Here is a 16,766-nt window from a genome sequence, read left to right as displayed (position 1 = left end):
TTCTATATAGGAAGAGGAAAATTTAGAAAATAAAGAGAAATGCTTATGCCAATATTATATATACATATACTATATATATATACTATAGACATATAGTAGAATGTGTAGTTCTACTATAGATTAGTAAAACTTATCTATAATTTTTTATAGAAAATACCCCTCAAAAATTCCTCCCCATGCCATGTAAGACATGGCTGGCAAGTCTACCATTAGAATTGGTTGCAGGGGAAGGATCTTTCCTCTTTTAGAGGGCATATATCCCTCACTGAGGTAGCATAGGCTCTAGTCAACTATTCATAGATTAGCTTCAAAACTTGACCATATGTGTATCCTCTGTGACAGGTAGGAGGGGTCAGGACCACTGGAAAATGAGAGAAAAAAGAGAATTGTGTACTGTTATGCTACCATGTGCTGGGTGATTGTGGGGAAAGTCAAGAGGAGGGTGAGAAATAGAGGTGGGAAGATGGGAGAGTACAAAAGACCAAGTCTTTTTTTTTTTTTTTCCAATTGAAGTATAGTTGATTTACAATGTCCTGCCAATCTCTGCTGTACAGCAAAGTGACTCAGTTATACAGATATATACGTTCTTTTTTTGTATTTTTTTCCATTATGGTTTATCATAGGATATTGAGTATAGTTCTCTGTGCTGTACAGTAGGACCTTGTTTATCTATTCTGTATATAATCATTTACATCTATTAACCACAAACTCCCAACCCATCCCTCTCCCTACCCCCCTCCCCCTTGGCAACCACAGTCTGTTCTCTGTGTCCACGATTCTGTTTCTGTTTTCGTAGATAGGTTCATTTGTGCCATATTTTAGATTCCACATATAAGTGATATCATATGGTATTTGTCTTTCTCTTTCTGACTTACTGCACTTAGTATGATAATCTCTAGTTCCATCCGTGTTGCTGCTAGTGGCATTATTTCATTTCTTTTTTATGGCTGAGTAGTATTCCATTGTATATATGTACCACATCTTTTTTATCCATTCATCTGTTGAGGGACATTTAGGTTGTCTCCATGTTTTGGTTATTGTGAACAGTGCTGCTATGAACATAGGGGTGCATGTATCTTTTTAATTACAGTTTTGTCCAGGTACATGCCCGGAGTGGGATTGCTGGATCATATGGTAATTCTATTTTTAGTTTTCTGAGGAACCCCCATACTGTTTTCCATAGTGAGTGTACCAATTTATATTCCCACCAACAGTATATAGGAGGGCTCCCTTTTCTCCACATTCTCTCCAACATTTGTTATTTGTAGACTTTTAAATGATGGCCATTCTGACCGGTATGAGGTGGCACCTCATTGTAGTTTTGATTTGCATTTCTCTAATACTTAGTGATGTTGAGCATCTTTTCATTTGCTTACTGGCCAGCTGTATGCAAAAGACCAAATTCTTTATCATTACCCCCAACCCTGCTTCCAGCAAATAATGTTAAACTTAGAAATTAGATGATGCTGGCTTGATCACCTCTTGCTGCATTTGAAATGCATTGAGAGCTCTTTCTTGAAGAAATTATTTTCCGAGTGAGAACTTATATATAGGCTGTGCTTGCAGTCGACAGATTTGTCCAGTTAAACATCAAAATTCTATAAAATACAGTGATTTGTGTGAGTGATTAAAAAAATCCCATGTGGCTTCTTTATAGAAAAACAAAGAAAAAATATTGCTAATTACCCAAACATACAGAGTTCTGATTTAAAACAGAACAAAACTTCATGTCAATAAATTTAGCTCGTGGATGTAAATGAAGTGACATAAGGTGGTAGTTAGCCATAATTTTTGCAGTTGCCAGGCCAATCTGATCTCTTTAAACCGAACAAAATATTCTCTAAAACTTTCGCCTATAGACAAATCATTTATAAAATAGAAGATGCCTTATAATGAAGTAGGAGTATTTAAGGTAAAGTCAACTTTATTCAACCTTACATTATTTATTGCTGTCATACATGGATTCATTTAACAAATTTTTATTGAATATCTACCACGTATCAGGCACTATTCTAGTTCCTGGGGATAGCTATGAGCAAAGCAGTTCTCAACTCCCTGCTGTTAAGGAGCTTACCTTGTAATCAGGCTAGCCGTAGCCCAGAATAATTAGAAGAAGAAAGATTATGTATAGTTTTACCTTAAAGACCATTTTCTCATGCTCTGATAATTTCTTAAACTTAGCTTAATTATCTGGTGAATTTTCTTTACTTTGTTTGCACCAAAGGAGAATCTTTGAGATGAAGATAGATATCTCTTTATATTCATTCTGTAAATAAAGTTAATTCTTTGAAAAACTATAGACTGAAAGGCTGCTCTCTGCCGGGCACTCTTTTAAGTATAATGACAATTAGAAAAATGGATCAGGGGGCTTCCTTGGTGGCGCAGTGGTTGAGAGTCTGCCTGCCAATGCAGGGGACACGGGTTCGAGCCCTGGTCTGGGAAGATCCCACATGCCGCGGAGCAAATGGGCCCGTGAGCCACAGCTACTGAGCCTGCGCATCTGGAGCCTGTGCTCCGCAACAAGAGAGGCCGCGACAGTGAGAGGCCCGCGCACCGCGATGAAGAGTGGCCCCCGCTCACCGCAACTAGAGAAAGCCCTCGCACAGAAACGAAGACCCAACACAGCCAAAAATAATAAATAAATAAATAAAAATTTAAAAAAAAAAAAGAAAAATGGATCAGGAGCAGATCCTGACCTCAAAGCATGGTTGATTGTCGGCCACACGACAATGACAGAGAACGAAAGAGAAGCAACTGTACAATAGACTTTGTGCCAATCTCTCTCGTTAAATAGATGAGACAGCTCTGTGTGTGTGTGTGTGTGTGTGTGTGTGTGTGTGTGTGTGTGTTTGTAGCAGAGCATTCCTATTGCCCTAATATATGTCTGTTGAAAACATTTTATTTTCAATTTTATATTTCTCCCAAAAGGTTAAAACTTATACTTGTTTTAATACTTTTCCTCTCCGGCTCAGAGTGTGGAAATAGTCTCTGGTATGAGTTCCCTAAAATCCAGGCCTTAATCATATTTTAGATGATTATATGCCTGGTATTTCCTAGTGTCTTATCTTATCTTGAGGCTTCCTAAATTATGTAACTAGGAATAGCAGTAGGGAAATAATGTATAAGTGCATTAAAACTCCCCTGTAGAATAATGAATAGCTAGTATCTGAAAGCATACACAGATTTATGAAATAAATATTACTTTAATATAACATGTAAATGTTGAAGAAAAATGAGGACTTAACAGGAAGAGAAATGTATCAGATGTCTTAATTACCGATACTTTGATTTATCCTGTAAAAAAGCATCAACTGTTTGGAACACAAACAAAGATAAATCCTTCTCAACTTTGAGAGACAGGTGTTGCCTCATTTCTGTTTTATTGGTGTGAAAATGAAAACATAAAGATTGTGTGGCCTTTGCACCTGATGAGTTTTTAGCTTAAGTGAAAGGGGCTCAGGCTTGCTGGACACATTACCACTGGTCACCACTGTGGTTTATGGAACAATAAGAATGAGGAACAATTGGAATTAACAGACTGTTGTAGGGATTTTTCAACCTGGACTTTTTTTGGACAGGCCCATTATATATTTCTTTGGCTTTGCTTTGTAGTTACCAGCTGACAAGTGGATACAAGCCTGCCCCGATGGACCTGAGCTTTATCAAGCTCACTCCGTCTCAGGAGGCGATGGTGGACAAGTTGGCGGAAAATGCTCATAACGTGTGGGCCCGGGATCGAATCCGGCAGGGCTGGACCTATGGCATCCAACAGGTACGTGGGGATTTAGCTCTACAGCATGTACTCTGAGATTGACTTAAGTAGGAATTAGTATAATTTGTAACAGGAGAGATTAAGTAATGACCATCATAAAACTCACATCATATAGATATCTTTAATGTACATATGCACAGAAACGCCTGATTCAAGAAGTCAGACCACCTCAAGTCTGGTTGTTATCGTGAGGGGCGCAGTGAATATTACTAGACCAGTGATTTATAACGTGGTTTTGTGGCATTTCTCTCTCTGAGACTGTATTTTAGGAGAAGCTTTTGAAATACGAGAAGTTCGAGATAAACTAATAATAGAAGAGGTCCACAATTCCTTATTTATTTTTTAATTAATTAATTTATTTATTTATTTTTGGCTGCATTGGGTCTTCATTGCTGCATGTGGGCTTTCTCTAGTTGCGGCGAGCGGGGGCTACTCTTAGTTGTGGTGCGCGGGCTTCTCATTGCAGTGGCTTCTCTTGTTGTGGAGCACGGGCGAGCACGGGCTCTAGGCACGCGGGCTTCAGTAGTTGTGGCATGCGGGCTCAGTAGTTGTGTCTCGCAAGCTCTAGAGCGCAGGCTCAGTAGTTGTGGTGTACGGGCTTAGTTGCTCCGCAGCATGTGAGATCTTCCCGGACCAGGGCTCGAACCCGTGTCCCCTGCATTGGCAGGCGGATTCTTAACCACTGCGCCACCGGGGAAGTCCCACAATTCCTTATTTAACACCCCTGGGACCAGATGAATTTCAGAATCCAGATATTTCTTGGTTTTCAGAATGGTGATACATTGATCATGTTACCTAGTGCCCTCAGCAGGGCAGCAGACTATATATAAATTATTCTTTGTTCAGCATTGTAGGCTGATGATACCAAGAGGGATAAGTAAAGATTATCCACAGCCTTGCATCAATTCAGATCACTTTCGCCACCAACTGAGTTTTTGTTAAACTTAGTAAAAAAAACCGACTTTTCTGAGTTTTCTGGATTTCAGAATCATGGATTTCTATTAATGGTTGCAGTCACAGGAATAACTAACAGCCATTGGGTCTGTATTGAGATAGCAAAGCAGAGCAAATTTAGCCTTGCCTCTTAGTGACTGTGTGACCTTGGGAAAGCTACTTAAATTAATTTTCTCTGTGCCACTGTTTTCCTCCTCACTGAATTAGTAAACTTCATTATATTACTTATGTATAAGAAAGGCTACAGCAGTGCATTTCACCTAACAAATAATATAGAATAGTTTGCTACTATTATAAGATGCCAGCCACTGTGCATAGAGTTTTACATCTATTTTCTTCTTTAACTCTTGCAACAGTTCCAAGAAGGATGAACAATTTTTATTGCCAATTCACATATGATGTACAGGGAGCTTGAGAACAGTTTGTCCAGCGCTACCCAGGTGGCAGAACCAGGTTGGAATCAAGCCTTTTGACTCCAGAGCCCAAATTCTTCTCTTCCTTATCACAGTGATTCTTGACAGCTCATGGTGGGCAGTGCCTTTATTTAAAGATTTTTAGGAATAAACTGGATTATTACTTAGAGGCTTAGGCCATGGTTCAGGATAAAGGCTACATGTTGGTTTGAAAAATATGTTTCCAAAATTGTTCTTAACCAGTGACTCTTGTCATTTGCAAGGCTAAAGAAAACTCAGAGAGCCTTGATTTACTTCCTAAAATAAGCTATTTTTATATTGAATTAAACTGGTTGTAACTGATGAGATTGTCGGTACTCAATCCACTTGAGCTGAGTGTGTGTGTGTGTGTATGTGTGAGTGAGTGTGTATGTGAGTGTGTATGTGTGTGTGAGTGTGTTTGTGTGTGTGTGCATGTGTGTGTGTGTATGTGTGTGTGTGTGTGTGTGTGTGAACCTGAACCATATACCACAGGGGGATAAGGGGTCACATTTGCTCTCTGCCAAAGGAACGCTCACTTGCCTTGCAGACCGCATGACTCTGGGGGACAAACCAGAACCCCCCTGGTGGCCGCCTCTTCCTTGTGCATGAGGGTCCTCCTCATAAAAACACAGGGCTCTGTCTGAGCTGGCCAGAGCTCTCCTTGGAACCGTTTCTCCATCCCCTCTCCCAGCTCCCACTCCATCCCTCCACCCCATTCCCCACTGACAGAGCACACGTTTGCTGGGTTATCTGAATGAGCGTTGTCTTTAATTTTTCATCGCCCTCTCCTTAACATAAATAATCTGGTTCACAACTAGGTCGTAAACTCCTTGAGAGCAGGCATTTGCTTGCGGTCCCTCTTCTCTGCCTCTCTAGCACACTTGATTTCAAGCACTTGCATACGTGGAAACCCTGGGGCAGCTCCTTTTCACAATCAGATTCCCAGGACACCATTTCCAGAGAGTGTGATTCATCGGAGGCCTCTTAATTTCTCTACACGAAAAGTTGGGGGGCAACAACGAGTGTTGAAAGGAAGGGGTGCTGGGTAATGTGTCTTGAAGTTGCACTGGCAGTGCAGACACTCTGTTTACGCTGCTTGTGTATTTGGGGGTGGCTTCGGAGTGGGGTTCCCCATCAGGCAACCCAAATGATTTGGACTCCAGGTGTCAGTAGATGGTCACGTAGTCCGGATGAGGTATTTACTACAGATTTGCTAGGGAGGGGGAAGAAGAAATTAGGAAACCGTTTTCTTTGCTCTTCCCCAGCCAGAACAAACCCTGCCCACCACATACCATTTTTTTTTTTTTTTTTTTTTGGAGAAGGTTTGGGAATATCCACAGCCTCTTAGTTCTTCTTCATGCTAAGGTAAATTGAGAATCGAGTATGCCTCCTGAAATATGGAAAGTTTGACAAAACCGGCAGCAGTGAGTGAGTGGAAAGAAGTAATTTCTTAAAGGTTAGAGCCCTAAAGACTCGCAGCCCTGGGGCATCTCCACCTCCCATGAGATTAAGTTTTGTACTTACGCATAAATTAGGTATCCTTTTCCAAGGTCGTAAGATAGCCTGTCTTCTTGCTTGGTCAACACCATTTTAATCACGTTTTAAACTTGGGGCCTCTTTTGTAAAAGACGAATTGTGAGGTTTGTAGCTATTTCAGTATTCCTGGTATTACCTAGTTTCACCAGTTGATGGAATCAACTTAATGCATATTTTCCAAGCTATTTGAGGTCATGGGATGGCCGCCCACGCACTTGAGTTTTCTCTGAAGAAGGGACAGCAGCCTGGTGTCGTCCTTTGACTCAAAAATCAGATGTCGGGTAATAATTAGGCTCTTCTTGTAACAAAGACCTGTCAGTCAACTTGGCAAGGAAATGGTAGGTTCTCTTAAGTTAGCCCATTGCCTTGTGACCAGGGCAGATGGAAGATGATTACTGAGATCCTTAAAGTCGGCTTTTGTTACCGCTGTTATTTTTACGTTTTCTTCTCATGGAGAGGGCCTGATTTAAATTGTTGCAGTTACTCACTTGACTAAATCTTTCAGACTGATAGTATTTCAGTAACTCCTGCAGCCTGGGAAGACAAAGGGAAGGTAGAAGGCACAGTATCTACCTTCATATGCTTTATATTTGGATGTATTTGGTGGCTGTCTCATTTCCAAATGCTGTTGGTCACTCTTTGATGATCATGTGCCTTTTTTGCCTTCCTGTAGGATGTAAAGAACAGAAGAAACCCTCGCCTGGTTCCCTATGCCCTTCTAGATGACCGAACTAAGAAATCCAACAAGGACAGCCTCCGTGAGGCCGTGCGCACGCTGCTGGGGTACGGCTACAACCTGGAGGCGCCCGATCAAGATCATGGTATTTTCATTTCACTTTCTTCTCCTCTTGTTGCACAATCACATAGTAAGTTCTTTAAAGCCAAATGCGTGAATAAAAGGGGGAGTGCAAGATAGACTCCTTCAGTCGAAGTATGTAATTTAGGCCAGGAGTTTAGAGCATTTTTTGTCCTGAAGGACACTTGGAGGATTAGCCCATCTTTCAGCAGAGTGGCTCAGGACCGCAGTGATTCCACAAGGGGGAGAAATGGGTTTACCTTCCCGAAGAGTCTGAGGGAGCAGTTAACTCCGTGATTCTGTTTTTGCCCCTCACTCCCACCTACCCCAGCAGCTCTGCTTCAGAAGAGCTAGTTTTAGTAGTTTATGGGAGTAAACCTACAGTGGGAGCCAGTGTTTTCTAAACCTTCATTGTTTAGACTCTTACATATAGGCCATAGTAGTTAATTAGTGCAATATTTTGCTTTAAGGAAAACACTCTAGAATAGGCACTCAATAAATATGTGTTGAATAAATGGATTCTTAAAGGGTCTATGAAGAACATATTTCCTTTGAATAATACCTTTTAAGAATATGATTTAAGACGGTTGACGCCTTAATCCTTTGCTCCTATAGTTTGAGTTGGTGTTAATATCCATATTTTAAGGTTGCCAAAAATGACATGAGCTCTGCATGTTTCATTGTAGTGCCTGTATTTTTTGATAGAAAGTTTTTAAAATCTGTGTCAGATATTCTCTAATGACTAATATTTTCAGTGTAGTATCTGTGTATAGGAATTCAGTCTTAAATAGTAATGATAGGTAATATTTATATAGTGCTTATCATGTGTAACAAGTGTTCAGAAGACTTCTACAATTATTGTTTAATCCTCACAGTAACTCTGTGAGGATGGTCTGTGTACTATGCTCATTTTACAGATGAGGAAACAGATTCAGATACTTCTGTGTCTTCCCATTTACTAAATGGTAGAGACAGGATCCCAACCCCAGATTTCAGTCCTTTGAGTTGAGTCAGTATGTAGTTAACATCTGGACAGTTCATTGTAGTTACTGAATCCTTATATTTGCTACAAATAAAATTAGATACCTGTTTAATAACAATAATGTTCATAATCATAATGTAACTTCTTACAATGTAATGTATCTTGAAGTCAGTTTTATAGCAACAAACACTTGGTAGATCTTATTATGAAGCAGATACTACTAGATATGCAAGATACAGAAGATATCCCTGTCTTAAAGGGTGTGCAGTCCACACGGCCCCTGGGATGGATAAACAGTAAAACCCTGCCAAGTCAAGACACAACAATTGGGAAGAGTTCTACAGCTGTCTGGTACAGAATAAGCCCTCAATGCTAACTGTTCTTTTTAAAATATTTTTAAAAAGAGGTATAATTTTTATATAATAGAATGCACAGATCTTCAGTGTTCAATTTGGTAAATTTTGACAGTTGTATACACGAGAGAAACCACCACCCAAACGAGCATGGGGACCATTTTCTTCATCACAGAAAGTTCCCTCTGCCCCCGAAAAGTAACCACTTTCTAAATTCTATCATCACAGATTAATTTTGCCTTTTCTTATACTCTGCATAAATGTAATCACTATATATTTTTCAAAAATCTTTATTGGAGTATAATTGCTTTAGAATGTTGTGTTAGTTTCTCCTGTACAACAAAGTGAATCAGCTATATGTATACACATATCCACTCCTTCTAGAGCCTCCCTCCCACCCTCCCCATCCCACCCCTCTAGGTGGTCACAAAGCACCGAGCTGCTCTCCCTGTGCTATGCGGCTGCTTCCCACTAGCTATCTATTTTACATTTGGTAGTGTATATATGTCAGTGCTACTCTCTCACTTCGTCTCAGCTTCCCCTTCCCCTCCCCACCCACCGTGTCCACAAGTCTGTTCTCTACGTCTGAGTCTTTATTCCTGCCCTGCCACTTGATTCATCAGTACCATTTTTCTAGATTCCGTATATATGCATTAATATACGGTATTTGTTTTTCTCTTTCTGACCAACTTCACTCTGTATGACAGACTCTACGTTCACCCACATCACTACCAGTGACTCAATTTCATTCCTTTTTATGGCTGAGTAATATTCCGTTGTATATATATGTACCACATCTTCTTTAGCCATTCATCTGTCGATGGACATTTAGGTTGCTTCTGTGTCCTGGCTGTTGTAAATAGTGCTGCAATGAACATTGGGGTACATGTATCTTTTTGAATTATGGTTTTCTCAGGCTATATGCCCAGCAGTGGGATTGCTGGGTCATATGGTAGTTCTATTGTTAGTTTTTTAAGGAACCTCCATACTGTTCTCCATAGTGGCTCTATCAGTTTACATTCCCATCAAATAGTAATCACTATATTTTTTATGTAACTTCTTTTGCTCAACATACTGTTTTTGTTTGTTATTTTATTTTATGTATTTATTTATTTATTTTGGCTGTATCGGGTCTTAGTTGCAGCACGTGCGATCTTTCATTGCAGTGTGAGCTCTTCATTGTGGCGCGCAGGCTTCTCCCTGGTTGCGGTGCGCAGGCATCTCTCTAGTTGTGGCGTGTGGGTTTTTCTCTCTCTAGTTGTGGTGGGTGGGCTCCAGAGCACATGGGCTCTGTAGTTTGCAGCACGCAGGCTCTCAAGTTGAGGCGCGTGGGCTCAGTAGTTGTGGCGCATGGGCTTAGTTGCCCCGAGGCATGTGGGATCTTAGTTCCCCAACCAGGGATCAAACCTGCGTCCCCTGCATTGGAAGGTGGATTCTTTATGACTGGACCACCAGGGAAGTCCCTCAATATACTGTTTTTGTGATCACCCATGTTTTTACAAGTATCACAAAATTAATTGCCGAGTAGCATTCCATTTGACTAACAAACCACAATTTTTTTAATCCATTCTCCTGTTGATATAGATTTGGGTTGTTTCCAGTTTTTGACTGTTATGAATAAGACTGCTATGAACATTTGTAGACAAGTCTTTGTGCAGATTCATACTTTCATTTCTTTTAGGGTAAATAGAAGTGAAATTGCTGGGTCATAGGACAAACGTACATTTCACTTTACAAGAAACTTCCAAACAGTTCTGCAGATATGCTCCCATGACCAATATGTGAGGGTATAGTTGCTCCCACATCCTGGCCAAGAGTTGGTAGTGAATCTTTCCGATTTTAGCCCTTACAGTAGGTGTGAAATGGTATCTTATTGTAGTTTTAATTTGCATTTTCCTTGAGAATAATAATGTTGGCATCTTTTCTTATACTCATTAGCCATCGGTATATCTTTTTTTATGAAGTGTTTGTTCACATCTTTTATCCATTAAAAAACCTGGGTTGTTTTGTCTTCTTTTTATTAAACTGTGAAAATGTATGTATTTATATATATAAACATATATGTATGTTTTTCTGGGTATAAGAACTATGTCAGATATTGGAAATATTTCCTCCCAGTTTGTGGATTGCTTTTTCATTATTTAAATGAGATATTCCATGGAGCAGACGTTGTTAATTTTGAAGACTTGTAAATCTTTTAAAGAGTTGATTGATCTTATTTTTTTTTAGTTAAACTTTCAGACATTTGTTTATCTTCCCGCATCATCAATTGTGGATTATTATTAGTAAACTATCATAATTATGAGTGGCTGTGTCTAATATCTCCTTAGTGATTGTGGCATTCTATGGAGAACTTCAATCATTAGTCATAGTGACTCCTAGTTTCACAAAGCCACAATCTCTTTTTGTAATTACCTATTAAATGTACTCTTTAATGAACAATTGGATATATCAGGCATACAAATGTTTATTAATAATACCTTAGGGTAGTATAGCATTTTCCAGTGTTTTTGCATACTTTTATTTTTTTTTATTTTTTATTAATTTATTTATTTGTTTTTATTTTTGGCTGTGTTGGGTCTTCATTGCTGCATGAGGGCTTTCTCTGGTTACAGCGAGTGGGGGCTACTCTTAGTTGTGGTGCGCGGGCTTCTCATTGTCGTGGTTTCTCTCGTTGCGGAGCACAGGCTCTAGGTGTGCGGGCTTCAGTAGTTGTGGCACGTGGGCTCAGTAGTTGTGGCTCACGGGCTCTAGAGTGCAGCCTCAGTAGTTGTGGCACACTGGCTTAGTGGCTTTGCAGCATGTGGGATCTTCCCTGGCCAGAGATTGAACCAGTGTCCCCTGCATTGGCAGGCAGATTCTTAAGCACTGCGCCACCAGGGAAGCCCTGCATACTTTTAAAATATTTGATTCAACTACTCTATTAGGTATATACCTAATATAAGTACAATAAATACCTAACAAGGGTACAGTAGTCATAGAAGTTTTTGAGCTTATTTCTAACTTTGTGTCTCCCTAGAGAGTATTAGACAAGAGAGGTGACAGTCTATATCTTTTCTGTTGGAAGATGTTATAATGATAATAATAAAGGTTTGGGGAAAAATCAACCATGGTTTTAGAGTCTGACATATCAACCATTTGATATCCCCCAATTTTATTTTCATTCCTTCCCACATGAATATTTATATTTTGGGTGTCTAGAGTCTTACTTACATTTATAGGTCTTTCCTCCACCATTGCTTTTCTTATACTTGCTGAAAATTACATAGAAAAAGTGCTGCCCAAGTCAGGCTGACTCAGTTCTAAAGTTATAGATGACAGCCAGTGAATTAAGGAGAAAACAGGAAAGAAAGAAGCCCAACTGTATAGCTCAGAGAAATGATTAATCATGGCTCTAACAATAACCTTAAATCTTTAAGGAAATAGTTAATTGTGGTCAATATTCAAGGAGGAGAATACATTTAGCCCTGTACAAAGAAATAAGCAGTGTATGCCAGGGAAAAATAATGATGATTATATTTAAAAACATTATCAACTATGGGCATAAACTGTGTCAGATCTGATATATTCACTTTTAGTGAGAACTGCATTCAGGAGGATACTGGATAAGATGTTATTCTGATGACATACAGTGTTTTATATTATTTACAACCATAATAAAATTTCATCTTCTTAACACCTCTGTGAGGCAATGTATTACTGCCTTATGGTTACCTGCTTTCTTGTGACTTATATGAATTTCAAGAAGGAAGAAAAGGAACTTATATTTACTAAATCCATCTTTGGGTTTCATGTTGCTTCCATATTTCAAATCATCCTCATTTTCATTTGATTTTAATACATAGTTATTGAACATCTCCCGTGCTTAGTTCTGGGGATTCAACAATGAATAAGACAGTTTTGCCCACAGGTTGCTTTCAGGATAGGCAGGGAAGGTAGACTAAATTGTCAATGCTTTTATACAGTGTAAACATTAATGCCCAAGTGTCACAGCAGAGAGGATTTAACTGAGCTTGGTGGTGTCAGAGAAATCTTCATAAAGGAGGTGTATTAGTTATCTACTGCTGTGTAACAAATACCCCCCTCCCTAAAATTTAATGGCTTAAACCAACAAATGTTTGTTATCTGAAAGTTTCTGTCGTTAGGGATTTGAGTGGATTAGTCTGGTCGTTCTGAATCATGGCCTCTCTTGAGGTTGCTATCAAGTCAGCCAGGGCTGCAGTCATCTGAAGACTTCAGTGGGGCTGGAGGATTTGCTTCTAAGACAGTTCACTTGCATAGTTGTTGGTTAAAGGACTCAGTTTGTCTCTGGATATTGGCGAGAGACCTAAGTTCCTTGTCATGTAGACCTCCTCAGAGAGATGCTTCAGTGCCTTCACATGGCAGCTGGCTTCCCCCAGAGTTAGTAATCTAAGAGATAGTGCGAGGAGGAAGCCTCAATGCCTGTTACAATTGCTTCTGCCATATTCTGTTTGTTGGAAGTGAGTCACTAAATGCATTGCACTCTTAAGCCCACACTTTTTGAAGGGAAGTGTGACAAAATATTTGGAGACATGTTTTAAAACCATCAAAGCTAGGGTGAAATTTAGAGGAATGAGTAGGAATCAGTGAGGTTCATGTGTTCCAGACAGAGAGGATGGTTTGTGTAAAGGCTTGGAGTGACAAGGGAGGTTTGCACGTGGGAATCAGATAGCTTTACATGGCCGAATATAGAGTGAAGTTTGAGAAGCAGGAGGAGATGAAGGAGAGAAGACAGAGACTGAAACGAGGGTTTTCTGTTTAAAAGAATTACTCCAGTTGCTCTTTGGAGAATGGGCTGAAAGTGAACAAAATTAGAGGTGAGGACAGCAGTTTGGTGGCTATAAAAGAAGTATAGATGAGGAGTGTTGAAGGCCTGATCTTAGCCAATACTGTGAATAGAGAGAGAATTCACAGAATTCACAGGACAGAATTGTTTGGCATTTAGAAATAGAATCAGTGGAAGGACGAAGGAGTGTCTGGGATGTGTCTGGGATGGCTTCTGGGTTAGTAGCTGGTGAGTACCTTCACATTCACTGGGAGCACAGGAATTGGAGCAGATAGAGATGGGAAATTGCGGAGGTTCTGAGTTTGATTTTAAATATGTTGAGTTTGAGATGCATGTGAGACAACTAGACAGAGCAACCAAGGCTCAATACATATGTATATATGTATACACACACACACACACACACACATATATGAAGCTGAGACTATTGCTAGAGAGAAAAAGAGGGTTAAAATTTTCATTTTTTTAAATAGGAGAAATTTGGACATTTTTAAATGCTAAGGAAAAGAATCAGAGGAAAGGAGAGTTGAAAGGAAAGGAGAGGAACTTGATGAAGTATGATCTGAGGATGGTTGGGGGTGGGGGAATGAAATTCACAACATGGGTAAAGGGTTTGGCCTTGTATAAAAGGGAGACCTAACATTTTTGTCTAATAAGTCCAATATCTGGACTTCCTCAGTGACAATTTCTACTGACTTTTTTCCCCCCGTATATAAGATGTACTTTCTTGACTCTTTGCATGTCTCACTATTTTTGTTGAAAACTGGACATTTTAAATAGTATAATATGGCAACTCTGGATTCTCCCTTCAGGGTTTGTTATTGTGCTTGTTGTAATTGTCGTTACTTATTTGTTTAATGAATTTTCTTAACTAGTTCGGTAGAGGATGTTTTGTTTGTCATGTGTGGCTGCTGAAATCTCTTATTTCATCAGCTTAGTGGTCAACTTGTGATTAGACAGAGACTTCCATAAATGGGACCTATAAATCTCCCAGCTTTTGTCAAGGGAGGAACTCTGTGTGCATGTTGGGAGATGCCTTGGACACACAGCCAGCCAGTCTCCACCTCAGCCTTCACTTACGGCTTTTGCAGAACCTCAGGGTCTTCCAGACGTGAGAACTTAGGGCCTTCTCAGGTCTTTTCCTGAACCCAGAACCCTGGGCGTGAGCATGGCTTACTAGATCACCAGGATTATGTTGAAACTTTTCACACCCTATTGTGGATATCTCATTCCCCAGCTTTTCTTTTCAAATATTTTGGACAGCTTGTTGTTTGCCTCAGCTGTTATCGCCACCTCAAGCAGCTGCAGTGTTAAAAAATGGCCTCTGATTTTCAACAAATGACCCTGGGGAAAAGATTGTTTGCATGGGCAAACTCTAAATCAGGTCAAATAAAGATAAGTATTGCCAGTGGAATTTTCCAAGGAACTACCAGAAAGGTGAAATAATGACAGTTATCTGTGAATGGGGCTTGGAGGAGCTCCACTCTGCTCTGTCCCCTCCAGAGGCTTCTAGCTTGCTGATTTTCACTTTAATTGAAGGCCTATTGGTTTTCATTGTACTGTGCATCTAGGAAGAAAGGAATAGCACTAAGTCAAGTTAAAGCACCACTAAGCTTGCTGTCCTTACAGCATATTGAGCCATTTTTTATTGAATAAACACTCCCCAGATTGCTGCCAGCCTTTGATTAATTTTTAGAGCTCTGAAAAAGTTGATTTTGACCATTTTTTCCATTGTTCTCATTGCTTTTACAGAGAAGAGTAGTTTTGGAGGTCCATACTTGGCTATTCCTTCTGATGTCACTCAGCAGTAAAGATTAGAGAGAGTTGTTTGTGGGATGGGACAGAGAGCAAGTTTCAGAGAGATAAAAAGCAGGGAAACATTAATGGTCCAATTGAGGTTAGAGACTTTGAGTTAGTAATGGTGCCAGTCTGTTGTGTGCGTGTGTTTTCCAGCAAGCTCAGCAGAGCAAGTATAGATGGTGAGAATGAGATAGTAAAATTAGACAAAGATTGGGGTTAACAGAGCAAATGAGGAGAAGAGTAATAGAGCAGGAAGGTACTGAAAGCTGTATAGATAAGGAACGGAAGCCGCAGAGGAAATTAATGAGTTTGAAGAGTGAATGTGTTTGAATAAGGAAATGAGAAAACTGGGAGGAAAAATGGTGATCAGAGGATGGCATGGTTTCTGCATTTTAAGAATTTAAAGACAGAACCATTGATAGCTGATTGACAAGTTTCAGCCTTACTGAAGTTATGTGATTAACGGATGGAGAGGCTCGTGCAAAATATTCCACAATGGAGGCTGAGATCCTGTATTTTTTTCTTTCTTTTTTTTGGCTGTGCTGCGTGGCTTGCGGGACCTTAGTTTCCAGACCAGGGATTGAACCTGGGGCCATGGCAATGAAAGCACCAAGTCCTAACCACTGGACTGCCAGGGAATTCCCTGAGATCCTGTTTTTCGTTCACCAGTGTGTCCTGGAATCCAAGAACCCGCCTACCTCTTAGTAGGGATTAAATTGATGTATATGGAAAATACGTAAGAAAGATTCATTTTCCAATTGGAGGAATCAGTAAGGGAAAAAATGGCATCTGAGTTAGCTGCTGAAGAGGTGAAAATAGCAGCAAGAAGAGGTTGGTGGGAGAAAGGACATTCCTGACAGAGGGAAAGTATATCTGATGTCATAAAATTTAGAAAGAGTTGAGGAGAAATTGATTGTCTAGTTAGGCTAAATTATAGGGTCTAAGTGAGGACAGAACAGTAATAAATGGAGGTAGAAGGATTAGGCTAAAATATGGAATATTTTGAAAACCCAGTTGAGAAATACGGTAAAGTTGTACAAGGAGTTCTAGCGCCGGGAAGTTTTAAAGCAAAAACTTGATTTGTGATCAGAGTTTAGAACAAGAAAATAACTATGACAACAGTGGGAAGGAACAGATTGGAGCGGGAGAGTGCTTGGACAGAGAGACCAGTTGGGAGGCTTTGGGAATATTGTGATCTTCAGGACAAGGATGGTGAAAAATGGAAATTAATAGATAGATGTGAGATTTTATGGAATAAAGCAAAATGGTGATCACTAAGATAAGATTTAAAACATTAATTTGTAATTGACTGTACTGCTTTTGCTGACATTA

General features: G+C 39.8%; 1 protein-coding gene across 6 annotated transcripts in view; it reads left to right on the top strand.

The window, feature by feature from the left end:
- Positions 1 to 16,766, top strand: part of RYR2 (ryanodine receptor 2) — a 777,004-nt gene that overhangs the window by 484,298 nt on the left and 275,940 nt on the right. For all 6 annotated transcript variants that reach the window (XM_082407544.1, XM_082407541.1, XM_082407542.1 and 3 more), the window contains 2 exons: positions 3,613 to 3,772; positions 7,370 to 7,517. In XM_082407544.1, the coding sequence (XP_082263670.1) occupies positions 3,613 to 3,772; positions 7,370 to 7,517 (308 nt within the window). The remainder of the gene's footprint in view (positions 1 to 3,612; positions 3,773 to 7,369; positions 7,518 to 16,766) is intronic.

Source organism: Balaenoptera borealis (genome assembly GCF_965194805.1).
Source record: "Balaenoptera borealis genome assembly, chromosome: 10".
NCBI classification, from domain to species: Eukaryota; Metazoa; Chordata; class Mammalia; order Artiodactyla; family Balaenopteridae; genus Balaenoptera; species Balaenoptera borealis.
Note: the sequence above shows the minus strand (reverse complement) of the source record. Positions and strands in the feature narration are given on the sequence as shown.